Genomic DNA, 27,317 nt, shown 5'->3' with positions numbered 1-27,317 from the left:
CCTTTGGTTGCCCTGAGATCGTTGGAATTTTTGTTTGCACAAGTTTTGTGGTTATTGATTTTTGATTTTTTTGTGATTATATATTATTTGTGTGTGCTGTGTTTACAGGTCTGGTATGCCGCTGTCAGTAAGAGTTTCATTGTTCCGTTATCAGTACGTGAAATAGATATGAGTACTATAGTGAGTAATAGCACAGTGAGTAATGACACAGTGAGTAATGCCAATGTCTGCTAATTTCACTGGGCTCCCTCTTCAAGGCACCTCCCTCTAGGGTGGGAGAGTGAGGAAACCTATCCAATAAACCTTCAGATCTGGCTGTCTAGCTTGGGTCAACTGGCTCCACTGCCACCTGATACACTAATGAGCCCTTTGTCACAGTGGCGCAGGGGTACAGCTACTGCCACACAGCACCAGAGACCTGGGTTCAATCCTGACCTCAGGTACTGTCTGTGTCGAGTTCCCAAATTCTCACTTTGCTCCGGGTGCTCCAGTTTCCTCCAACACTCCAAAGGCATACGGGTTTGTAGGTTAATTGCCTTCGGTATAAATTATCCCTCGTGTGTAGGATAGTCCTAGTGTGCGGGGATCGCTGGTCGGCGTGGACTCGGTGGGCCGAAGGGCCTGTTTCCGCGCTGTATCTCTAAACTAAAAAAACTAAAGTAAACTGAAGTCAACTAAACTGTACCGTCTATAGTTTAAGTTGCTTGGCTCATCTTTATGCAAACCGAAGTCCATCACATCTGCTGTCTGTGATAATCACATCTGAAGGGCCATTAACTTGGAATTGTGCAAGACAAATAGCACAGTAGAACTCAGCGGGGAACCCAACAATTAAGAAACATTTTCCTGACCACTTTGGCTTGGAGACAGGGACCAGAGTTTTTAAAATCTATTCACAACTTCTGTTTTCCCAATAATGCTACACTGGCAGATGCCATGGGAAGCTGGGTTGTCCTTGCAAGGACACCATTGCTTCCTTACACAGCGATCCTCCACTATTTCAACAGAGACCCTTTTCTTTGCCCTTCATCTTTGTATCAACACATTTAACTAAAGTATATTTTGTTCCTTGATCTAAGTCCTTAGTATAGGTTGTATGTTGCACTGAACGCTGTGGTATTCCACGGGTTACTGTGGGCCAATCTGGAAATGACCCATTTATTCTCATACTCCATCTTCTCTACCTTCCCCCTTCTCAGACGGTTGCTTTGGGATCGAGGACAACTCGCGTCCGCTCCATTTCTGTCTGCTCTGAGGTGACTGATGAGACCCGGTGTGGATGCAGCCCAGTTCATCACACAGACCAGACTCCCCACCGTTGACTCCATCTGCACTTCACGCTGCCAACATAATCAAAGCCTTGTGTCATCCCGCTTATTCCTTCTTCTCCCCACTCCCGCTGGGCAAAAGATATAGAAGCTTGAAAGCACGCACCAACAGATTCAGGAACAGCTTCTTTCCCTCTGTTATTAGGCTTCTGAACGGTTCTTCCATAAGCTAGAGTACTGTTTGATTCACTTCTACCCCATTGTGGCCATTGGACTTTGTCTATTGAACCGAAGTGCTACAATGCTAAACTGAAGAGGGCCATACTGTTCGATGTGGATTTTTAAAAAATTGTGCACAAGACAGTCATTTTAAGATGGACCCTAATGAGGAAACTGAAGCTGGTGAAAAGAGAGGTGCCAGAAAAGAGGAGAAGTTGCTCAGAAAGGTTCTCTATGTGACTATATTATCAGGAAAACTATTTCCATGGTTCAATGATTCAATGGTTTCATTTTTGTCACTTGTACCAGGTACAGCGAAATACATTTTTATTTATCAGATACTAAATACTGTGTACCAGATTAATAAAATAATTCTGCACCATATTAACAATGAAGGACCTTAATCCGTGCACTTGGGCCTTCCGAGAGGGAAGGAATGCCGGGGCTACCTGAAGTGAGAGAAATCAATATTCATACCACTGGGCTGTAAGCTGCCCAAGCAAAACATGAGATGCTGTTCCTCCAATTTGCGTTTAGCCTCACTCTGACAATGGAGGAGACCGAGGACAGAAAGGCCTGTGTGGGAATGGGAAGGAGAATTAAAGTGCCCAGTGTCCGGGAGATCAGGTAGGTTCAGGCGGGCTGAGCGAAGGTGTTCCGCAAAGCGATCGCCCAGTCTGCGTTTGGTCTCGCCGATGTGTATGAGTCCACATCTTGAACAACGGATACAATACATGAGGTTGGAGGAGGTGCAAGTGAACCTCTGCCTAACCTGAAAGGAATGTCGGGGCCCCTGGACAGTCGAGGGAGGAGGTATAGCGACAAGTGTTGCATCTCCTGTGGTTGCTGGGGAAGGTACCTGGGGAGTTGGTGGTTTGGGTGGGAAGGGATGAGTTAACCAGGGAATTGCAGAGGGAACGGTCTCTGCAGAAGGCGGAAGGGGTGGAGATGGGAAAATGTGGCTCGTGTTGGGATCCCGTTGGAGGTGGCGGCTGGAGGCTCGCAGCAGTCAGGGGCTCACCTGGATTGAAATCAATATTCACATCGCTGGGTTGTAAGCTGCACAAGTGAAATATGAGGTGCTGCTCCTCCTATTTGCATGTGGCCTCACTCTGACAGTGGATGAGGCCCAGGACAGAAAGGTCAGTATGGGAATGGGAAGGGGAGTTAAAATGTTTGGCATCTGGGAGATCACGTAGGCCAAGGCGGACTGAGCCTAGGTGTTCAGCAAAACGATCACCCAGTCTGCGCTTGGTCTCGCCGATATCTCAGCTTCTTTTACATCCATAAAGAAAGTTAAAACAATGGCACAAGTTCACGGCTGTGAAAACAAAGTCCAATTCACACACACACAGAGTCATCCATCTGCGATTAACGTAACAAGGCAGAGGAACAATAGACAGCCAAGTCTTACAACATGGCTCCCCCAGAGAACGTTCAGCCTGATAACCCCTCAACAGCTGCTGAATGCACTAGGTCAGGTCTCAACAAGCAGACCCAATTCACCCTGGAACCACTCCCATTCTCGATCATCATGCACAAAGTCACATTGTGCACTTGCAGACCAGAATGCAGAACAATGCTCCACGTCGTGTGTGGACTTTCAAGTGGAATAGCTGCAGTCTTTGCTGAGATTGTTTACTGCATCAAACTGCACCAGTTCCTAGCACCTGCAATCCCAATGGGGTCGCAAACTCTGAATGGCTACATCCATTAGGCATTGGCACGGGACATCTTGATTCTAGTTGTCTGCCCATTGGTCACCTGACGTGATAATCCTTGCCCTGCCCTGACTTCTCATACAAATTGGTTAATTGGATACCGCTCATTACCAGATTGGACAATATTCAACGTCAAGTCAATCCAATAATCCTCTGCCAAATTTCAATCCAATCCTCCAATGCAATCCAAACCACAATCCAATTTCCTCTGCCAAAATATCCAAGCCACAGAGTCGCACAGCACGGAAACAGGCTCTTCGGCCCCTTGCTCATACCGACAAAGATGCTCTATCTACACTGGTCCCATCTGTCTGTGTTTGACCCATCTCCCTCTAAACCTTTACTACACATGTACCCGTCCAAATGTCTTAAAAATGTTGTTTTAAATGTTGAATACAATCAAAATTTTCAGAGAAAATAACAATGCTCCAACTGTGCTTCCATATTGCAGATTCCTTGACCAACTGTTCAGTTTAGTTTAGTATCGTATTATCACGTGTACCTAGATACAGTGAAAATCTCTGTCTTATGTGCTCCGGTCAAAGCTTACCATACATGGGTACAATCATACACACGTTAATGAGTGGAATAGAGTGGACAGTTTCTTCCCAGCTGTCATCAGACAACTGCACCATCCACTCATCAACTAGAGAGCACCATGGCCTCCCATCTACCTTATTGGTGACCTTCGAACTATCGTCAATTGGTCTTTACTGGACGTTGTTTTGCACTAAACATTATTCCCTTTATCCTGTATATGTACACTGTGGACGGCTTGATAGTAATCACTGATGGTCTTTTCGCTGACTGGATAGCATTTATTAAACTAAACTAGAATGATTGCAGTGTATTATAATAGATCCTTTTCTGGCACAACACACAAAGAGTCACCATGTTCTGGCACCATGTTTCATCTATCGAGTCTCAACTCTCTGAAATCAATCAAGTCTAATCTTGGCCAAAGGAGATAGACATTTCTCATTTTCTCATGTCAGGGCCCGGTGAAAATGAGAAATGTATATCACCTTAGGCCAAGATCAGACTTGATTTCAGACACTTGAGACTCGATAGATGTAGCGTGGTGCCAGAAGGTGGCAAATCTTTGTTGTCTGTGAGGCATTAATCTTGGAACTCCCGGACAATCCAGTGGAGTTGGAAGCCTGAGGCCTGTCCAAGCCACATTCGGCCCCTTGCTTAGTTTACTTTAGTTTATTATTGTCATGTGTACCATTGTGCAGTGAAAAGGCTTTAGGCTTTGGAGATACGGCGTGGAAACAGGCTCTTCGGCCAACCGAGTCTGCACCGGGCAGCGATCGCCCCATGCACCAGCACTATCCACACACTAGGGGCGATAAACAATTTTTACTGAAGCCAATTAACATACAAGCCTGTTTGTCTTTGGAGTATGAGCGCAAACCAGAGCACCTGGAGAAAACCCACGTGGTCACAGGAAGAACGTACAAACAGCACCCATAGTCAGGATCGAACTAGGGACACTGGCGCTGTGAGGCAGCAATTCTACCACTGTGCCATTTAGTTTAGTGTAGTTTATTATTGTCATGTGTACCAAGGAACAGTGAAAATCCTTTTTGTTGCGTGCTATCCACTTAGTGAAAAGACTATACATGATTACAATCAGGCCGTCCACAGTGTACAAATGCAGGATAAAGGGAATAACGTTTAGTGCAAGGTAAAGTCCAATAAAGGTCGATTGCAGATAGTCCAAGGATCTCCAATGAGGTAGATGGTAGGTCAGGACCGCTCTCTAGTTGGTGATCGAAGCTTTGTTTCTTTATAATGTACAGCACTGTGTGCTCTCAGTTCAATCCAATAACATCAGCAGAAAAGGTGCAGTCACTAATTTCTTCAGAGATTACCACACCTTCACATTAGCACATAAAGCCATTGTGCCAGTGGCATCTCCTTAACAGAGCTAATTAGTCCTTCTCTCCTGCTCCATAACATGTGTCGTGGAACTCTGCACATTGCCACAGGAGATGCACATTAATCTCTTACACGTGAAACAGTAAACTGCAGTCCTGTCTGCCCTCAGGCCAATGTAAGAGAACTCAATATAATACCCTGAAGAAGATTGCAAGAGTTATTTCCATAGCCTGGGCAGTTCTTAATCCATCAATTAACTCTACTCAAGCAATTTTACTTCTTCTCCCTGTACCCATCGGGCAGAAGGTACAGAAGTGTGAAAGCAAGCACCACTAGACTCAAGAACAGCTTCTTCCCCTCTGTTATTAGGCTCCTGAACGGTCTTTCCATGGCATGGCTAATGGCATGTTGGCCTTCATAACAAGAGGATTTGAGTGTCGGAGTAAAGAGGTCCTTCTGCAGTTGTACGGGGCCCTGGTGAGACCGCACCTGGAGTACTGTGTGCATTTTTGGTCTCCTAATTTAAGGAAGGACATCCTTGCTATTGAGGGAGTGCAGCGCAGGTTCACGAGGTTAATCCCTGGGATGGCGGGACTGTCATATGAGGAGAGATTGGATTGGGCTTGTATTCACTGGAATTTAGAAGGATGAGGGATCTTATAGAAACATATAAAATTATAAAAGGACTGGACAAGCTAGATGCAGGAAAAATGTTCCCAATGTTGGGGGAGTCCAGAACCAGGGACCACAGTCTAAGAATAAAGGGGAGGCCATTTAAAACTGAGATGAGAAAAACTTTTTCACACAGAGAGTTGTGAATTTGTGGAATTCTCTGCCACGGAAGGCAGTGGAGGCCAATTCTCTGGATGAATTTAAAAGAGAGTTAGATAGAGCTCTAGGGGCTAGCGGGATCAAGGGGTATAGGGAGAAGGCAGGCACGGGTTATGGATTGTGGATGATCAGCCATGATCACAATGAATGGCAGTGCTGGCTCGAAAGGCCAAATGGCCTCCTCCTGCATCTATTTTCTGTTTCTATGTTTCTAAGCTGGGGTACTATCTGATTCACATTTATCCCAATTCTGTCTGTTCTGAGGTGACTGATGAAACTGGTGTGGAGGCAGCCCACTTCACCACACAGAACAGACTCCCCACCATTGACTCCATCTACACTCAACGCTCCAAACATAATCAAAGTCTTGTGCCACCCTGGTCATTCCTTCTTCTCCCCATTCCTGCTGGGTAAAAAATATAGAAGCTTGAAAGCACACACCACTAGACCCAAGAACAGCTTTTTTCTTCTCTGTTATCAGACTTCTGAATGGTCCTTCCATAAGCTAGGTTACTGTCCGAATCACCTCTACCCCATTGTAGACATTGGACTTTGTCTATGGAACTGGTGCGCTACAATGCTGAGAACTATATTCTGCACTCTGTATCTTCCCCTTTGCTCTACCTATTGTACTAGAGTTTGACTTGATTATTACCTAACCTGATTGACTAGCATGTAAAATAATGTTTTCACTGTACCTCAGCACACGTGACAATAATAAACCTAAACTTTTTTTTTGAGAGATACAGCATGGAAATAGGCCCTTCGGCCCACTCTGTCCAAACTGATCATCCATCATCCAGTCTGAAGAAGGGTCTCGACCCGAAACATCACCCATTCCTTCTCTCCAGAGATGCTGCCTGTTCCGTTGCGTTACTCCAGCTTTTTGTGCCTATCCATTCCCACTAGTTCTATGTTATCCAACCTTCACATCCACTCCCTACACAATAAGGGCAATTTTACAGAGGCCAATTAACCTACAAACATGCAAGTTTGATGTGGGAGGAATCCTGAGAACATTGGGCAGCACGGTGGCGCAGCAGTAGAGCCACTGCATTACAGCGGCAGAGACCCCATGTTTGATCCTGACTATGGGTGCTCCCTGTGCGGAGTTTATACGTTCTCTCTGCGACCGCGTGGGTTTTCTCAGGGTGCATCGCTTTCCTCCCACACCAAAGATGTGCAGGTTTGTAGGTTAAATGGCTTCCTTTTGAAGAAGGGTCCTGTCCTGAAACGTCACCCATCCATGTTCTCCAGGGATGCCACCTGACCTGCTGAGTTACTCCAGCACTTTGTGTCCTTTTTCGTAAATCAACATCTGCAGTTCCTTGTTTCTACAAGAAGATCTAAAGTGAGTTGACGTTTATGGTTACCAAACTGGTGACTGAAACTACACTACCACCGAGTCCATGGGGTGATGAGGGATGTAAATGCCAGGGATGTATATTATGAGGCAATTAATGTCACCTTGGCCATTGATACAGCCATCCTGTGTCACAACCCAGCACTTCGACCATGCCTCTGTCACCACTGATGCTGCCTGACCTGCTCAGTTCCCGACAGCAGTTTCTTCATAAGTTTGAACCATAAAGCACCATTGAACCATTGAAGTTCATATCGTACGAGCAGAATTAGGCTATTCGGCCCATCGAGTCTACTCTGCCGTTCAATCATAGCTGATCTATCTTTCCCTCTCAGCCCCATTCTCCAGCCTTCTCCCTGTAACCTTTGAGCCCCTAAGGACATGCAAATCTCCGCTTTAAAAACACCATGCCATTGATTTGGCCTCCACAGCCATCTGTGGAAATGAATTCCACAGATTCACCATCCTCTGGCTAAAGAGATACCTCCTCATCTCCTTTTTAAAGGTACATCCTTTTATTCTGAGACTGTGCCCTCTGGTCTTAGACTCTCCCACGAGTGAAACCATCCTCTTCACATCCACATTATCTAGGCCTCTCACGACTAGGAAAGTTTCAATGAGGTCCCCCCTCATCCTTCTAAATCCAGCGAGCACAGGCCCAGTGCCGCCACACGCTCATCATATGTTAACCCATTCATCCCCGGAATCATTCTTATGAACCTCCTACCGACCCTCTCCAATGGCAGCACATCCTTCCTCAGATATTGGGCCCAGAATTACTCGCAATACTCCAAAAGCAGTCTGACCAGCACCTTATGTCTCAGCATCACATCCCTGCCTTTATATACTAGTTTTATGGGCCTGTCTCTCCTCTTACTTTACAACCGACAGGCTTACATAAACACTCCGAGCTTCCAACTGCAGTGTCCATTCTCCCCGCACTGCGTAAGGAGTTAATATCTTCCCACGCACACTCGAACCCTGTCACTCCGCCAGATAAACGCTGGCAAATTATAGCCCACTCCAAGAGCAAACCCCTCCAGGGTGAGATGACATCCGATGTGGGACCGGCCATGTTGCTTTGTTTCACGACAAAATTATTCCTCTGTTTCATCCACTTGCTTGCACAAAATCAACACCAAATTATCCTCTCCCAATCGCTCTCTTGCAGAAACGTTCCCTTAATTAATACCCTGTGCATCCGCTGCATGTGTAAGTGTGTCAGTTGTAAATCACAGGGCTGATTTAGGTGTTGCTATGGCGAGTCCGGAAACTTGTTGGTTGTAGAAGAAGTTTATTGCAGCCGCAATATTCGAATACAGAGTTAAACAACAAGGTAAAGGACAACCATCAAAAACTTACTGTCTTCTTCGAAGACTTCGCCGAACTAACTATTTCGGGCGCCAAACGCGCACATGACATCGCTGGCCAATCAGCGATGTCGCTCCCTGGACCAATCCCCATGGTCGCGTTCACACGTGACCTCGCTGGACAATCCGAGGGTTCGACGACCTGGACCATTCTCTATGGTCGCTACATGACCCCCCCCAGAACCCGAGGTGCGGAACCTAGCAGGGAGCCGGATTTCGCGACCATAACGAGTACGGAGAGGGACAGCCTGAACCACAGGAGCCGGGGGTTCCGGACTTGGCGGAACAGCCGGAACGGGAGGTCCTGGAGGAACTACCGGAACGGGGGGTCCTGGAGGAACTGCCGGAACGGGGGGTCCTGGAGGAACTGTCGGAACGGGGGGTCCTGGACTGAGCGGAACTAACAGAGGTCGGCCTCTCCTAGGGGTTTGACCGACCAGGACTGGTTGATCCGGATCCAAATGTGCAGGTTTGAGCCGGGACACCGAGACGAGCTCACTCTTGCCGCACATGTCTAAGGTGAAGGTAGCCGTTCCCTTACGCAAAACCCGGAACGGCCCTTGATAGACCCTCTGCAACGGGGCGCGATGGGAATCTTTTCGCAGAAAAACGAACGCACAGTCCTTCAGGGAAGGCGGTTCATGTACCATGGGACACCCATGACGTGAAGTCGGAACTGGAGCCAGGGAGCCCACCCGTTCCCGGAGAGATGCTAACACTGCTGGGACTGTAGGCAGCTGGTCTGAAGGGTCCGGAAACAGATCTCCGGGTACTCGAAGTGTCGAGCCATATACTAGCTCTGCGGACGACGCAACGAGATCTAGCTTAGGAGCAGTCCGGATGCCCAAAAGAACCCAAGGGAGCTGGTCTACCCAGTCCGGGCCTTCAAGCCTTGCACTGAGGGATGCCTTAAGTTGGCGGTGGAACCTTTCTACGAGTCCATTTGCCTGGGGGTGATATGCAGTCGTGGGTTGTAACTTGGACCCGTACAGTTCTGCGAGCGCGGCCCAGAGGGACGAAGTGAATTGTGGGCCTCTGTCAGTGGTAATAACTGCCGGGACCCCGAAACGAGCTACCCAATGAAGGGCCAAAGCCCTAGCACAAGACGCTGACGAAATATCAGACAATGAGAAAGCTTCTGGCCACCGGGTGAACCGATCCACCACCGTGAGGAGGTGGGTGTAGCCCCAGGAGGAAGGCAAAGGACCGACCAAATCCACGTGGATGTGGAAAAAACGAACAGCCGGGACCTCGAAATCCTGTACGGGGGGCTGGACATGGCGCTGGACTTTAGCGGTCTGACAGGGAACGCAGGCACGCGCCCAACCCGCTACCTGTTTCCGTAGGCCATGCCAGACAAACCGAGCTGCTACCAAAGCAGAGGTGGAGCGGATGGACGGGTGCGCCAGCCCATGAATGGCATCGAAAACCCGGCGCTGAAGGGAGGGCGGTACTACCGGCCTGGGACGGGGAAGAGAAACATCGCACCAGACTTTTGTGCCTTCTGACCCACAAGCTACCTGGGCCAACTTCAATCCCGAAGTGGTGGACTGGTATGCCGAAGCGGTATCCGCTAGAAGCTGTGCCTCCGCAAGCTCTTGGGGATCCACTTCGCAGTCCACCGCCGAAATAGGGGGAAAAGCAGGTCTAGACAGGGCGTCAGCAACGGCATTAAGCTTACCCGCGACATGACGGACATCGGTGGTGAATTCGGAGATAGCAGTCAGGTGCCGCTGCTGGCGGGCCGACCATGGGTCAGACAATTTGACAAAAGCAAATGTTAATGGTTTATGGTCCGTAAAGGCCACAAATGGGCGGCCCTCAAGGAAGTACCTGAAATGACGAACAGCTAAATAGAGGGCCAAAAGCTCTCGGTCAAATGCGCTATACTTCAGCTCAGCCGAATTTAGTTGCCGGCTGAAAAACGCCAAAGGCTGCCAACGGCCACCGACCTGCTGCTCCAGAACCCCGCCCACCGCCACGTCAGAGGCGTCAACCGTCAGAGCCGTGGGGGCGGAGGGACTCGGGTGGACCAACATGGTGGCGTCTGCCAAAGCTGCCTTAGCTGCTGTAAAAGCCGACTCTGCGGTCGGGGACCATATCAACTCTACCGGATTCCCTGCAAGGCATTGGAAAAGCGGGCGCATGACTCGCGCAGCTGCCGGAACGAACCTATGGTAGAAATTAACCATGCCTACGAACTCCTGTAGCCCTTTTACTGTGGTGGGCCTAGGAAATGCCCGGATAGCCTCCACCTTTTCGGGCAAAGGGGAGGCGCCGGCAGGTGTAATTCTGTGCCCTAGAAAATCAAGAGCAGGAAGGCCGAATTGACATTTGGAGGGTTGGATTATGAGCCCGTGGTCTTGGAGCCGCTGGAAAACGGTCCGCAAGTGGGCCTGGTGTTCCTGTACTGAGGTGCTGGCAACCAGGATGTCGTCTAAATAAATAAACAAAAAGAGTAAATCCCGGCCCACGCGGTCCATCAGTCGTTGGAAAGCCTGTGCCGCGTTCTTTAAACCGAAAGGCATACGCAACCATTCAAACAACCCGAACGGAGTAATCGTTGCAGTTTTCTGTATGTCCTCCGGTCGCACCGGGATCTGGTGGTATCCTCGCTCCTTCCAGCCCAGATGAAAAGTCCTGTAGGTGCGGTATGGGGTAGCGATCAGCCGTGGTGACAGCATTGAGACGCCGATAATCGCCACATGGTCTTCACCCCCCAGATGCCTTGGAGACCATATGTAACGGCGAGGCCCACGGGCTGTCAGACTGACGAACAATTCCCATTTCCTCCATCTTCCTGAACTCTGCCCGTGCCACCACCAGTTTGTCTGGCGGTAGCTTCCTGGCCCGAGCGAAAACAGGAGGGCCTTCGGTGCGGATGTGATGGACCACGCCGTGCTTGGCCGAAGACGTGTCGAAACGTTGAATGAGCAGCTCTGGAAACTCCGCCAGAATCTCAGCATACGAGTCGGGGGCCGCGACGACGGCCTGGACAGTAGGGCTGGGCGAGGAGGCGATTGTCGGAGCGACGTGCTCATCTTCGGCGGAGGGTCGGAGGTCGTTACCGCGGACATCAGGGACCAATGAAAAAGCCCAGAGAAAATCTGCTCCCAAGATCGCTTGTTTGACGTCGGCTATGATGAATGGCCATTCGTACGTGCGGAGGCCTAACACAAGGGACATCTTCCGTATACCGAAAGTGCGAATTGGGCTGCCATTAACCGCGATGAGGGTGGGACCTGTCTTACCCGATCTGGTTTCGAGGTCGGTCGGCGGCACTATACTGACGATGGCTCCAGTGTCCACCAAAAATTCTGTGTCCGTGAATCGATCATGGACATAGAGGCGCCGGTTCTGGCCAATCGTAACTGCCCCTATGTACGATCGGCCGAGGCATTTCCCGCGAAGGTACAAGGTGAGCGGCAGTTGCGGGATTCGCTACCCCATCGTAGGTGATAATAGCACCAGCCGCGCTTGTGCGGATCTTTTTGGCGGGCTTTCGGAGAATTGGCGGGAGACGTGGCGCCATCTTGCCGTCGCTGTGGCGTGGTCACTGATGTCGAGACCTTGTTGATCGAACCGCTTGCCTGGTCCTTTGCCTTGTTTTTAGCCGCTATGAGCGCGTCCGCTTTCGCTGCATATGCTTCGGGGTCCTTAAAAGAACAATCCGTGAGCAGCAGTCGGACATCCTCAGGAAGCTTCTCGCGGAATGCCTGTTCGAACATAGGGCAATCCGTATGCTCACCGGCTAGCATCATCATTTCGGACATGAGGACGGAAGGCAGTCGGTCTCCAAGATCCGGTAGGTGCAGAAGTCTTGCCGCACCACCATGCTTATTAAACCCGAAGATTCGCAGTAATACTTTCTTCAGGGCCTCGTACTTGCTTTCCGCAGGTGGATTAACGATGAACCGCATCACGCGCGTGGTCGTCTCCGATGATAGAGCGCTGACGAGGTAGTAATACCTCGTGGAGTCATCCGATATCTTCTTTATATGAAATTGAGCTTCGGTGTGTATAAACCAAGATTGCGGTGCGTGCGTCCAAAACCACGGAAGGTGAACGCTTACCGCGCTTGACTCCGGTGTGCCCGGCGCGGCCATCGCCGACGAGGCGTCGGGTCCCTGCATAGTCGGTGATCGTCCAGATCACGTCGGGGTCACCAATATGGCGAGTCCGGAAACTTGTTGGTTGTAGAAGAAGTTTATTGCAGCCGCAATATTCGAATACAGAGTTAAACAACAAGGTAAAGGACAACCATCAAAAACTTACTGTCTTCTTCGAAGACTTTGCCGAACTAACTATTTTGGGCGCCAAACGCGCACATGACATCGCTGGCCAATCAGCGATGTCGCTCCCTGGACCAATCCCCATGGTCGCGTTCACACGTGACCTCGCTGGCCAATCCGAGGGTTCGACGACCTGGACCATTCTCTATGGTCGCTACATTGCACTCAATTAAATTACTCATTCGTATTCCTGGTTGCTTTCCAGCACCATATGAACTGAATGTCACAACAAGTGGGGTTTTTTCCAGCCTGCCTTGCGAAGATCCTGAGAGCTTTTTGTGCCACTTCTTTGCTGCCACAATAAGCAATCCAAATGCAATCGCCCGATGTTGCCTTGGCAATTGATTGCTGCATTAAGTCAATAGAGCCAACAGGGCATTGATTGTGGACGCAGCCCAGACCATCACACAAACCAACCTCCCTTCCACTGACTCCATTTATACCTCACGCTGCCTCGGCAAGGCCACCAACATAATCAAGGCTGAGTCGCACCCCGGCCACTCCCTCTTCTCCCCTTTCTCATCGGGCAAAAGGTATAGAAGTGTGAAAACGCACACCTCCAGATTCAGGGACAGTTTCTCCCCAGCTGTCATCAGGCAACTGAACCATCAACTAGAGAGCAGTCCTGAACTGCTATCTACCTCATTGGAGACCCTTGGACTATCTTTGATCGAACTTTACTGGCTTCATCTTGCACTAAACGTTATTCACGTTACTCCCTTTATCATGTATCTCTACACTGTGGATGCCCACCAAGGGTCTGAAGACCCGAGACGTCACCTGTTCCTTTTCTCCAGAGATATTACCTGACCAGCTGAATTACTCCAGCACTTTGTGTCTATCCACCAAGTTACAGCTCATGTCTAACCTGTGGCCTGAGTAGATTTGTGGATATTGTACACTACAAGTTTTATATCATCTCCTGAATGATTTCAGTCACACTAACAGCCACACCGTGTTATGCTTAGGTCATGACTAAGTAAGTGAGTCATCGACTCATATACCATAGAAACTGGCCCTTCAGTCCAACTTGCCCATGTCAACCAAATTGCCCCATCTACACTAGTCCCATATGCACAGGTTTATTAATTCACAATTTCTAGGAGCAGAATTAGGCCATTTGGCCCATCAAATTAACTGCTATTCAATCATGACTGATCTATCTTTCCCTCTCAACCCCATTTTCCTGCCTTCACCCCTTAACCCCTGTCGGCGCGGCCGCGGGACACCATTCTGCTTTAGTTAAACATTTTGTTCAAGATGGCCGCGCCGTTGTGTTTGGCTGCCTGCCACTGTATGTTTCTTTTTTTTTCCTAATCAGATGTGCAGCACTTTGGTCAACGTGGGTTGTTTTTAAATGTGCTATACAAATAAAATTGACTTGACTTGAACCCTTACTGATCAAGAATCTGTCAATCTCCACCTTGACTTGGCCTCCACAGCCATTTGGCCCACATCCCCCTAAAGCTTTCCTATCCCTGTACCTGTCTACATTTCTTTTAAATGTTGCTATAGTAACTGCCTCAACTATTTCCTCTTACAGTTCATTCCATTTACCCACCACCCGCTGTGTGAAAAAGTTATGCCTCAGGTTCCTGTTATATCTTTCTCCTTTCACCTTGAACCTATGTCGCCTGGTTCCTGATTCCCCTCCTGGGCATTTAACTTATCTATTCCTCTCATGATCTTATACGGAGCAACACACATTTAAAGTATAGATATAGGATGCAGATGGTACCAAAGAATCAAACAATATCTGTAGCAGCTGCCTAAGTGTTTAGAGTGTGAACACAAACTAGTGAATCATGGTGACGTTACTGAATTTGTGCTTAATACTGGACTGCTTCTTTCTTTCTGTTTAATTCTCCTTCAGTTTAGTTTAGTTTAGATGATTAGTTTAACTTGGCATCCTGTTACGCACAGACACGGTGGGCCGAATGGCCTGTTCCAGTGCTACACTGTACATAAGGCTGTGGAGGCCAGGTCAGTGGATATTTTTAAGGCACAGGTTGATAGATTCATGATTAGTACTGGTGTCAGAGGTTATGGGGAGAAGGCAGGAGAATGGGGTTGAGAGGGAGAGATAGATCAGCCATAGTTGAATGGCGGAGTAGACTTGATGGGCTGAATGGCCTAATTCTGCTCCGAAAACATGAACTTATGAACTGTTTTATATTTACATGTTTTGCTATTTGATTTGACTCTAATTCTCCCTCCTTACTTACTGCTCAAAGTCTACACTGACTCCTTTCATTCTTATCCCCTCTCTGCTTACATCTACCTTGCAGCCCTCTCTCTCCGCACATCAAAGTCTAGTCTAAAGCTTCTACATCCCATCTTTTCCTCATTACTGCTAGATCAAGATCATCGTCACATTCACCACCACACGTGGAGCGAAAGGTCAGTATCATGTGCGCTATCGGAAGGCAAACCTCCTACAATCTGCTCTCTATTTACCTGCCATCGCTGTGATGTGGGATTCATTCAACGAGAATGATAGCTCTTAATGACTCATTCACAACCCTCACAACAGAAAAAATGGCTCGGAGATAGGCAAAATAATCAATAATACTTAAGGAACCGATTAAGCAACAGACAAAGGGGAAGAAGGGTGCATTTGTCACAGGCATTCAATGACTGATTGTGGTGCTTTCTATCTTACAACCAATCTTTCAGTACATAATCACATCGCCAGTAACACAGCATTAATTTGAGTTTAGAGGTACAGCGTTGAAATAGGCCCTTTGGCCCACTGAGTCCACGCCGACCATCGATCACCAAATGTAGAAAGCATTTTATCGGGAGGCATCACAGCATGGCTTGGGATCAGTTTCATCCAAGACCGCAAGAAATTGCAGGGAATTGTGGATGCAACCCAGACCATTACACAAACCAACCTCTCTTCCGTTGACTCCACTTACACCTCATTCTGCCTCGGCAAGGCCACCAGCATAATCAAGGACGAGTTGACCCCAGGCCACTCCCTCTTCTCCCCTTTCTCTTCGGGAAAAAGGTATAGAAGTGTGAAAACGCACACCTCCAGGTTCTTGTATCGCTTCACGCTACCTCGACAAGACCACCAGCATAATCAAGGACCAGTCTCTCCCCTTTATTCTCCCTCTTCTCCCCTCCCCCATCAGGCAGGTGTGAAACACACATCTCCAGGTTCAGGAACAGTTTCTTTCCAAATGTTATCAGGCAACTGAACCGTCCTCTCACCAGCTAGAGTGTGGTTCTGACCTCTCATCTACCTCCTTGGAGAGATTTGGACTATCTTTCTTCGGACATTATTGGACTTTATCTTGCACTAAACGTCATAACCTTTATCCGATAGCTGAACATTGTGGGTGGCTTGATTGTTCTCAGTCAGAAGAAGGGTCTCGATCCAAAATGTTACTTCTTCCTTTTCTCTGAAGATGCTGCCTGACTCGCTGAGTTACTCCAACTTTGTGTGTCTATCAATCCAGCATCTGCAGTTCCTTCCTACACATTGATTGTAATGATGTACAGCCTTTTCGTTGACTGGATAGCATGCAACAAAAAGCTTTTCACTGTACCTCGGTACACGTGACAATAATAAACTAAACTAAACTTTCTAGACCCTAAACACTTGCAGAGAGAAAGAAATGTCACTTTAGATGAATGAAAATCAGATAGAAAGCCAAGAAATAAAATAATCCATGGAAGTACAACAAGGAAGTTGTTGAAAGAGAGCCCTCACCCTCGGTTTCACTGTGGGTCAATGTAGAGGACAATAAATCAGTTATTTCCATTTATCAACCTCGATGGATCAAACAACAAGTGGAAAAATCTGTTTTCAATAAAGATGAGACAGATCCTTGGGAAATAAATTGTTTTGATGTCTGACATGAAAGCTTTTTTGACTTTTATTGTGGTTTATTGATTTCGGCCACAGTATAGTTCACTTGCTTCCAATATAAGTTTCCCTAATCTGCACTGGATGTGTCCAGTAAATACTGGATGATAGGGGAATAACTGAGAGAACTTATCTCCAACCCCTGGGGTGAGACTGGTCCATGATAATGCTGGTGGCCTTGCTGAGGCAGCGTGAAGTGATAGGCTACCTGATGAATCAAAGTAAACATTTCACATCCACCAACATGATGCATTTAGGGATGGAATATAAAAGCTGGTCTTGATAAAAAAATAATCAACGGAAACTTCCTTACACAGTGAACGTGGAACTTGCTCCCACACACAACGAGACAATAAACCAGCTGGCAGATATATCCCTTACCATGAGCATCTCGATAATAGGCGTGAGTTACACTGCGAAACCTCTCCTGGCCGGCGGTGTCCCAGATCTGGAATCAGAAGGCAAAGCCATGAGTTATTCTTGTTAAAGTGCCCTGTCGAAACATCAGAGGCTTTCATTCTGCCGCTCATTTCCTTGACAGCATGAAGTGTAGATGGGGTCAATGATGGAGAGTGCAATTCAAGTCAATGCCACTGTTCCCTGTGGCTACTATCTCCTAATCTAGGTATCACTCTTACTGTACACTGCTTGCTGCTTGTCACTGTCAGAGCGGCTCAGTTCAACGTGGGTCTGGGGAACCATTTGCTCAGCGCAGCCATTTATAGCCCGATTTTTAAACAGACCTCCAAAGCATTTCAAAGGGCAGCAAAGTGCATTTAACTGGTGGCTGCCATTGCAAGAAGCTCTGGGGCTAACATGTGCCAAACAAGATGCAATAGACAGCAACACAATTGCTGCCAAGCAAAGATTTTCATTGAGGAACAGGGAGCCCAGGATAACATTTGAAAGACTCTTGAAAGATATTTAAAAGGCACTTGAGACAGAAACATGGATAGGTTGAGGATTAGAGGCGAAATGTGGGCAAATGGGACGATCTTAGATGGGCTGAAGGACCTGTTTCCGTGCTGTACGACTCTGTGTCTCCATGATACCAAGACGATTTCTTATTTTAAAACACTGCCAAAGGATTGGTAACGCCCTTGTAGCTGGCATGGCCTCAGTCGAGAAACACCAGAGCCTTGGGACAAGGATCAGAATTACTCAGGATTAGCCTTCACAGTCTAACCATGTAGATAGTCAAGAATTCAAATATAAAGAGATCATCCTAAGCTCATCAGCAGGGACGTGACAAATAACAAACTTCAGGCTTTTTTTAGTTCTACTTCATGACAAAGTAAAGGACATTCAACTCTCTAAGCCGTGAGAGTGACTCTCCATAAAGAAGTGCTTGAAGTCAGTATAATAATTGATTTAGCCAGGTGCCACATCAGCTAATGGGCATCTCAGTGATGTCTGGCCAAGAGGGAAGCGATTGAAGACGGTGCAAAATTGTGAAGCGGTTAAGTTTAGTTTAGCTTAGTTTAGGTTAGTTTCGATTAGTTTTGTTTCATTTGGTTTCGTCTCGTTTAGAGATACAGCATAGAAACCAAACCTTCAGCTCACCGAGTCCACGCCGACCATCGATCACCCGTTCACACTAGTTCTATGTTATCCCACTTTTGCATCCACTCCCTACACACTCAGGACAATTTACAAAGGGCCAATTAACCGACAAACCCCCACGTCTTTGGGATGCGGGAGGAAACACCCACGGTTACAGGTAGAACGTGCAAACTCCACACTGCCAGCCCCCAAGGTCAGGATCCAACCCGGGTCTGACGATGTGAGGCAGCAACTCTCTGCCCTGACTGCACACTATTTTCCCAGTGTACCAGGCCATGCATCAGGTGAAGAGAGTCTATGGAGAAAAAATAGGTACATGCTGCAAATCCCAGACATGATAATCAAAAACAACAATTGAAAGATTGCTTATATATATATATATATTTTTTTTTTTACTTCATATTTCAGATACAGCGCGGAAACAGGCCTTTTTCGGCCCACCAAGTCCGCACCGCCCAGTGATCCCCGCACATAAACACTATCCTACACACACTAGGGACAATTTTTACATTTACCCAGTCAATTAACCTACATACCTGTACGTCTTTGGAGTGTGGGAGGAAACCGAAGATCTCGGAGAAAACCCACGCAGGTCACGGGGAGAACGTACAATTATTCTGTTTACTTATTTCCAATCGAGTCTCTGAGGCATAAAGCAGCAATTCTGAGTTATTGATTCTTTCCCAAAGATAAAAACTACAAAGACTGTAGGTAATCTCAACCAGCAGGAAGCTGACATAGAAACTCAGACTATTCCATTGAGTCCCAAAAGACTGGAACAAATATCTTGAGCAGAAATTAAACCTAAGTTTAGTTTATTGCTTAGTTTACTTTAGTTTAGCTTAGTTTATTATTGCCAAGTGTACTTGAGGTACATTGAAAAGCTTTTTTGCTGCGTGCTATCCAGTCAGCGAAAAGACTATACGTGATTACAATCAAGCCGTCCACAGTGTGCAGATACAGAATAAAGGGTATAATGTTTGGTGCACGATAAAGTCCAGTAAAAGTTAGTCTAGTTGAGTTTAGTTTAGTGTATTACTGTCACGTGTACCGAGGTAGAGTGAAAGGCTTTTTAGTTGCATGTAAACCAGTCATGGAAAAGACTATACATGATTACAATCAAGCTGTCCGCAGTGTACAGAAATAGGATAAAGGGTATAAAGTTTAGTGCAAGATAAAGTTCAGTAAAGTGCGATTAAAAGATAGTTCAGTCTCCAATGAGGTAGATGGGAGGTCAGGACTTCTCTCTAGTTGGTGAGAGGACGGTTCAGTTGCCTGATAACAGCAGGGAAGAAACTGACCCTGAATCTGCAGGTATATGTTTTTAAAGTTTTCATTCACAGAGAAAATTGCTTTATTGCGATACCTCCCAAAACATGCCTTCCCTCCGCTCTACATTGGATTGGACGACCCACATACCTGCAGTTTAACCTTCACTCCGTCCACGTTTAGCACTTTATTCTGAAATAAAGAAAGGGAGAAGATAAGTGAGCTGCACTTTTTAAATTATTTTACATCTCAAAATAGCAATGCAGAACTGGCGGAAGAGCCCAGGTACTGTTTGTCAGTAACAACATAGATGGAATGCCAGATATACATAGTTGGGAAACACAGCAAAGATTCAACTTCTACATGATCTCCCCATCTCAGTGAATTCCTCTTGCCCAACGTCTCTGCAGTGTCTCTGTGATATCCCTTTTATTCCAGCCTCCTGCGTTCCTGATCTCTTTCATTCCACCATTGGATCATCTTATGATGCAGTTAGATTTAGTTTAGTATAGTTTAGTTTGAAATACAGCATGGAAACAGGCCCTTCAGCCCACACCGACCAGTAATCACCCATACACTAGTTCTATTCTACGCACTAGGGACAATTTACAGAACCTTTAAAGCTGCAAGTCTTTGGAATGTAGGAAGAAATCGGAGCATCCGGAGAAAACCCATACCACACCTGGAGTACTGTGTGCAGTTGTACAGGGCCCTAGTGAGACCGCACCTGGAGTACTGTGTGCAGTTTTGGTCTACAAATTTGAGGAAGGATATTCTTGCTATTGAGGGTGTGCAGCGTAGGTTTATTAGGTTAATTCCCGGAATGGCGGGACTGTCGTATGTTGAAAGACTGGAGCGACTAGGCTTGTATACACTGGAATTTAGAAGGATGAGAGGGGATCTTATCGAAACGTATAAGATTATTAAGGGGTTGGACACGTTAGAGGCAGGAAACATGTTCCCAATGTTGGGGGAGTCCAGAACAGGGGGCCACAGTTTAAGAATAAGGGGTAGGCCATTTAGAACGGAGATGAGGAAAATCTTTTTCAGAGAGTTGTGAATATGTGGAATTCTCTGCCTCAGAAGGCAATGGAGGCCAATTCTCTGAAGGCATTCAATAGAGAGCTAGATAGAGCTCTTAAGGATAGCGGAGTCAGGGGGTATGGGGAGAAGGCAGGAACGGGGTACTGATTGAGAATGGTCAGCCATGATCACATTGAATGGTGGTGTTGGCTTGAAGGGCCGAATGGCCTCCTCCTGCACCTATTGTCTATTGTCTATTGTCATACAGTCACAGGGAGCACGTACAAACTACATACAGACAGCACCCATAGTCAGGATCGAACCCGGGTCTCTGGCGCTGTAAGACAGCAGCTGTACCGCTGCGCCACCATGCCGCCACGTATTGAGCAGCAAGTGCTAGAAATACTCAATAGGTTAGGCAGCATTCGTGGGAACCTTCTCTCACCAAAGATACAGCCTGACCTGCGAGTATTTCCACCATTTTCTGTTTATAGAGTCATCCAGCACAGAAACTGGCCCTTCGGCCCAACTTGTCCGTGCCCCACCTGATATTCCTCTTTGCCTGCATTTGGTCCACATCTCTCTGAACCTTTCCGATCCATTTACCTGTCCAAATGTCTTTTAAACATTGTTAATGTACCTGCCTCAATTACTTCCTTCTGGTGTCTTGTGTTATTTTAGCAATTTTGATGAAATTCACTTTTTAGATAAGACATTCAGGCCATTGAAGAGAGCCAATGCCCTCTGATCTCCAATGCCCTCTGATCTCCAGAACTCCCAACCTAAACAGTCTTCCTATTTTTCTCACCCTAAACCGTACCTCACCTGGTCTATTATCTCTTCACAATGTTCAGTGAAAGACAACATTTGGGTATCTGATGTAGCTCTAATATAACTATTCTAAAAAGGGTTGTATTAGAAGTACTCATTTTCCAGCAACTGATGGTCCAGCACCTCCTTTAATCTACACAAAAATACAAGAGCACACATAAAATCCCCCCCATGGAAGTCGCCCAAAAATGTGGCACCTAGTCCGGTTGAGGCGACTGAACTAGACTTCATCGGGACTTCCGCGGCTGATCGGCGAGTCACATTTGCCCCCCGTGGTCGGGTCTGGAACTGCAGCCCAACTGGAGCCAGCAGATACAATCCCATAGACTTTAAACTTTAGACCTTCGGCCCACCGAGTCCATACCGACCAGCGATCACCTCCGTACATTTGCGCTATCGTACACACTAGGGACAATTTACAATTTTTTTTTTACCGAAGCCAATTAAGAAGATTACATGGAGAACGTACAAACTCTGTACAGATAGCACCATTGAATCAGGATTGAAACTGGGTCTATACCTACCAGTTAACATGATTGTGGTTATAAAGTCCAATTACAGAGTTCTCTGCTATTTAGTCTCCCTGCAAACCCAAAGATAAGAAATCACGGCGAGTTTTTATTCTTATCTGGTAATAATCCCTGCAGCTGTCTGCCTGTGCTGAATGGTGGTGCTCAGTTCGATCCTTGTTATTAACAGATGCAGGACATAAATGCAGTTGAAAATTGTTCAGATACATGGAACTGCAGATGCTGGAATATTGAGGAAAACCCAAAGTGCCGGAGTAACTCAGTGGGTCAAGCAGTATATGTGGAGAACATGGATAGGTGACGATTTGGGTTTGGACTATCTTCACCCTCAAGAAGGGTCCTGACTCGAAACATCACCTATCCATGTTCTCCAGAGATGCTGCCGGACTTGCTGAGTTACTCCAGCACTGTGCCGTCTCTTGTAAAAGCTTTGTGGTAAAGCTTTCAGTGGGTGTTTTATGGGTGACGTTTCAGGTCGAGACCCTTCCTCAGACTGAAGAAGTGGGTGTTTTATGTTCAGTATGCATGAAGCAAGTCTTGGCTTACTTTCAATTATCTGATTAAAGAAGGGTCTGAAGAAGGGTCTCGACCCGAAACATTACCTATTCCTTCTCTCCAGAGATGCTGCCTGTTCTGCTGAGTTACTCCAGCATTTTGTGTCCATCTATGAGCTGATTAGTGAGAAGTAAAATTAGCTTTACCAGTGACTGCCACAAAGTGCTGGAGTAACTCATTGGGTCAGGCAGCATCTCTGAAGAACATGGACAGGTGACGATTCCAGTTGGGATCCTGACAGGCAGAAGGGGAAATTGTGGATCTGTTACACAGATGCCACCAGCTAATTCCGATTATTGACAATTCAGTGCCTGATGGGATATTCTGCCTTCTGTATCTGACATTTAATCAATGGAGTTTTGTGAAAGAGAATCCTGGACTGCTTAACGCGTCTTTGATCGAACACTGCCTTTGTTTGTTAAAGAGCCATCTCCATGAACTCTTCCAATTCCCACAATGACCTTTCTGTCCTAGTATAGTAACAGGCCAAAGGCCAAAGGTAGGCAGGTGGGACTCGTGTAGATGGGGCATGTTGGTCGGCGTGGGAAAATTGGGCCGAAGGACCTGTTTTCACAATGCATATTGTTTCCTCCTATTTCATTTGGGTAGCTTACAACTTAACGGTATGAACATTGAAATCTCCAATTTCAGGTAACCTCTAACAACCCCTCTCCCCCTCCCCATTCTCGACCCTCCTTTTCCTACACCCCCCACCCCCCGGGCCCTACCTGGGCTTGCACCAATTTCTCTCCTCTCCCTCTTACAGGGAATTCACAATTTCCAGCTCTTCAGGCCGTCTGTCTCACAAGTGGCATCTCAAGTGGACAGGGTGATCAAGAAGGCTTTTGGCACACTAGCTTTCAACCGTCAAGAGTATTGAGCATAGATGTCCGGAAGTCATGTTACAGTTGTACAAGACATTGGTGAGGCCACAATTAGAATATTGTGCTAAATTTGTTCACCCTGTTATAGGAAGGATGTTGTTAAGCTGGAAAGGGTGCAGAAAAGATTTACGAGGATGTTGCTAGGACTCGAGGGCCTGAGCTGTAGGGTGAGGTTGAGTAGGCTGGGGGTTTATTCCTTGGAGTGCAGGAGGATGAAGGGTGATCTATAGAGTTGTACAAAATCACAAGAGGAATAGATTGGGTAAATGCACCAGAGTAGGGGGAATTGAGAACTTGAGGACATAGGTTTAATGTGAGGGGGGAATGATTTGATGGAATCTGAGGTGTAACTATTTTACACAAAGGGTGGTGGATGTGTGGAACAAGCTGCTGGAGGAGGTAGTTGAGGCAGGGACTATTGCAACATTTAAGAAACATTTAGACAGGTACATGGATTGGATAGGTTTAGCGGGATATGGGCCACACGCAGGCAGGTGGGACTAGTGTAGATAGGGCATGTTGGCCAATGTGGGAAAGATGGGCCTGTTTCCACACTATGATTATCACTCTATGCTTTGTACGTTCTCTCTATACCAAATCATTGATATCGATGATAAACAGCAACGGACCCAGCACCTAATCCTCAGGCACACCACTAGTCACAGGGTATTCCATTAACTCAGTTCTTGCAAATATTCATTGGTGCAGATGCTTAAACGGGCTGTTGTAAACCTCTGAATAATTTATCTGTGACAGTGTTAACATCTGTTTCTATGACGGCTGCAAGGAAACTGATTCAATGCATCATTCCCTCCCCATCGCCACAGATGAAATCAGAATAAATATTAGTTTTCATCCGTTTAAATAATAGCCCAAGTAACTAAATGAAGAATAGCATTTGCACCATTTAACTCGAGAGCAGAATTTACATAATTTTTCATTAGCAGACTGATATGAGAATTTCCAACAAATCTGACTGGGAATTGAAGTAAAGTTTAATTCTCTGAAATAAGAACGATGAGAAATGAAACTTATTATAACAAGTTGACAGCTATTGTTAATGCCTCAACACACAAGGACAAATGGAATAGGACCCAAAGAAAGGTCTTGACCTAATCGCTGTCTATCCATGTTCTCCAAGATACTGCCTGACCTGTTGAGTTATTCCACCACTTGGTGCCTTCAAACAGAATAGGTTTAGACTGAAGAAGGGTCCCAACCCAAAACGTCATCTATCCATGTCCTCCAGAGATGCTGCCTCACCCGCTGAGTTACTCCAACACTTTGTGTCATTTTTTATAAAATGGCATCTGCAATTGCGTCAACTAAGTATAGTTAATACTACTAATTTTAGAGCTTGGAGATACAGTGTGGAAACAGGCCCATCGGCCCAATGAGCCCATGCCGAACAGCGAACACCCCTTACACTAAATCTATCCTACACACTAGGGACAATTTACAGAAGCCACAAACCTGCACGTCTTTGGAACGAGGGAGGAAATCGGAGCACCCGGAGAAACATGGTCCCAGGGAGAACGTACAAACTCCGTACAGACAACACCCGGTCAGGAAAGAACCTGGGTTTCTGGCGCTGTAAGGCAGCAACTCTACCGCTGCGCCACCATGCCGGACCTGTTTATTTTGGTCGCGTTTATACCTGTTGGATACAATGATGGGTGGGAAAGCTCACTTTGAGCATCAATACTAGCATGGGCTAGATGGACCGAGTGGCCAGTTACTATTCTGCATGCTCCAGGTAAAGTTTTGAAAGCCATTGGGTTCCTTCACAGTTGAGGGAAAAGTCAAGACTTCCCAGACAAGAGCGAGGATCGAGAACGTTTTCCTCATCCCGACTGCAAATACACCTGTAAGCCTTTACACGCCAAACACAGGGGATGACATATTCCTTATCTCACTCTGGTCTCCCGCGGGAAGCTTCCACATATCCGGCCTTCATTGAAGTTTTGCAACACAATTTGTGTCATGTGGCACCTTTGATGTGTTAAAGCGTATCTGCAAATGAGGAGCTCACAAGGCAAGGTGACTAAAAGCTCGATCAAAGTGGTGGTTTTTAAGGAAAAAAAGTGTTGGTGTAAAGCAGCATCTCTGTAGAACATGGATAGGAAATGTTTCAGGACAGAACCATACAGTTTTAGTTTTAGTTTTAGAGTTACAGCACGGAGAAAGGTTTTTCGGACCACCAGGCCCACGCCGACCAGCGATCCCCGTAAGCTAGCACTATCCCACTCACTAGGCAGAATTTACAATCTTTACCAAAGCCAATTAACGTACAAACCTCTACGTCTTTGGAGTGTTGGGAGGAAACAGGAGCGCACTGGGAAAACCCACATGGCCACAGGGAGAACATACAAACTCTATACAAACAGCACCAGTAGTCAGGATCGAATCCGGGTCTCTGGTGCTGTAAGGCAGCAAGTCTACCACTGCACCACCGTGCCGACTTTCATCAAACGTATTGCAGTAAGGGAGGGAGAAAGCTGGAAAGACCCCCCACCATTTTATCAGCTTTTTGCCCCAACTACAATAAGTCTGAAGAAGGGTTAGAATATAGAACAGTAGAAGACATTGTGGGCTGAAGGGCCTGTTTTTGCATTGTAGTGTTCTATGTTCTATGTTTTTTCTGGGCCACCGGGGCACTAATGAAAACTATTAGATTGCCCCTTCATTCATCACTGCTAATGCTGATTGCTTGAAATACCAGCTTTTCAAGTCTTTGCCAACACTTTACGGAAAATAAATCGCGACCCACTGAGGTACGAAATTAATTGTCAATCCTAATTCACTCAAAGTCTAATCTGTGCTGTCCAGTAAAAGCAGGGAGGTACTTTGCAATCACACAATCTGATTTACACAAGATATTTTCAATACCACATTTGACGAGGAATTTCGGAGGGTGGTGAATCTGTGGGATTCTTTGCCACAGACGGCCATGGAGGCCAAATCAATGGATGTTTTTAAGGTGGAAATTGACAGATTCTTGATTAGTACGGGTGTCAGGGGTCACGGGGAGAACACAGGAGATTGGGGCTGCGAGGGGAAGATAACTACCATGATTGAATGGGAGAGTGGACTTGATGGGCCAAATGGCCTAATTTTGCTCTTCGAATGTGTGAACTTATGACACTCAGTTATGTAGAGTAGGAGGTATTTCCCGAATGGTTCGACTGGCAAACCAGGGTCTGCTTAACTCCACTGGTATGTCATGTCATGGGGACAATTGTTTGTCCCGAGCTCTGTCAGACCCGGGTTCGATCCCGACTACGGGTGCTGTCTGTACAGGCTTTGTTTGTTCTCCGCGTGCTCCGTTATCCCCCCGCACTCCAAAGACGTGCAGGTTAGTAGGTTAATAGGCCTCTGTAAAAAAAAAGTTGTCCCTAGTGCGTAGGATAGAACGAGTGTACGCCAACTATTTACTTTAGGAAATGGGCTCACAGAGTCAGCTATCACTGGCTAGCTATCACCTCGTACACTAGCACTATCCTACACTATCCTAGGAACAATTCACAATTTTTCTTTAACCAAAGCTAATTAACCTACAATCCTGTACGAATTTGGAGCGTGAGAGGAAACCAGAGCACCCGGAGAAAACCCACGCGGTCACTGGAAGAAGGTACAAACTTCGTACAGACTGCACCCTAAAGTAGTCAGGATCAAACATGGGTAAGGCAGCAGTTATACCGCTTTGCCACTGTGACTCGGGACATTTGCACACACTCCTGTGACTGTGTGGGTTTCCCCTGGGTGCTCTGGTTACCGTCCAAAGACCTGTGGGTTGCTCGGTCAATTGGTCACTTTAAACATCTTGCCTCATTATTT

General features: G+C 46.8%; 1 protein-coding gene across 2 annotated transcripts in view; it reads right to left on the bottom strand.

The window, feature by feature from the left end:
• The window catches only part of rab26 (RAB26, member RAS oncogene family), a 240,482-nt gene that overhangs the window by 62,356 nt on the left and 150,809 nt on the right, over nucleotides 1-27,317 (bottom strand). For both annotated transcript variants that reach the window (XM_078418123.1, XM_078418124.1), the window contains exons 3-4: nucleotides 19,808-19,849; nucleotides 17,207-17,273 (exon numbers count right to left, since the gene is read on the bottom strand). In XM_078418123.1, coding sequence (XP_078274249.1) covers nucleotides 17,207-17,273; nucleotides 19,808-19,849 — 109 coding nt within the window. The remainder of the gene's footprint in view (nucleotides 1-17,206; nucleotides 17,274-19,807; nucleotides 19,850-27,317) is intronic.

The sequence above is a fragment of the Rhinoraja longicauda genome, chromosome 21 (assembly GCF_053455715.1).
Source record: "Rhinoraja longicauda isolate Sanriku21f chromosome 21, sRhiLon1.1, whole genome shotgun sequence".
NCBI lineage: Eukaryota > Metazoa > Chordata > Chondrichthyes > Rajiformes > Arhynchobatidae > Rhinoraja > Rhinoraja longicauda.
This window is presented reverse-complemented; position numbering and strand designations above follow the sequence as displayed.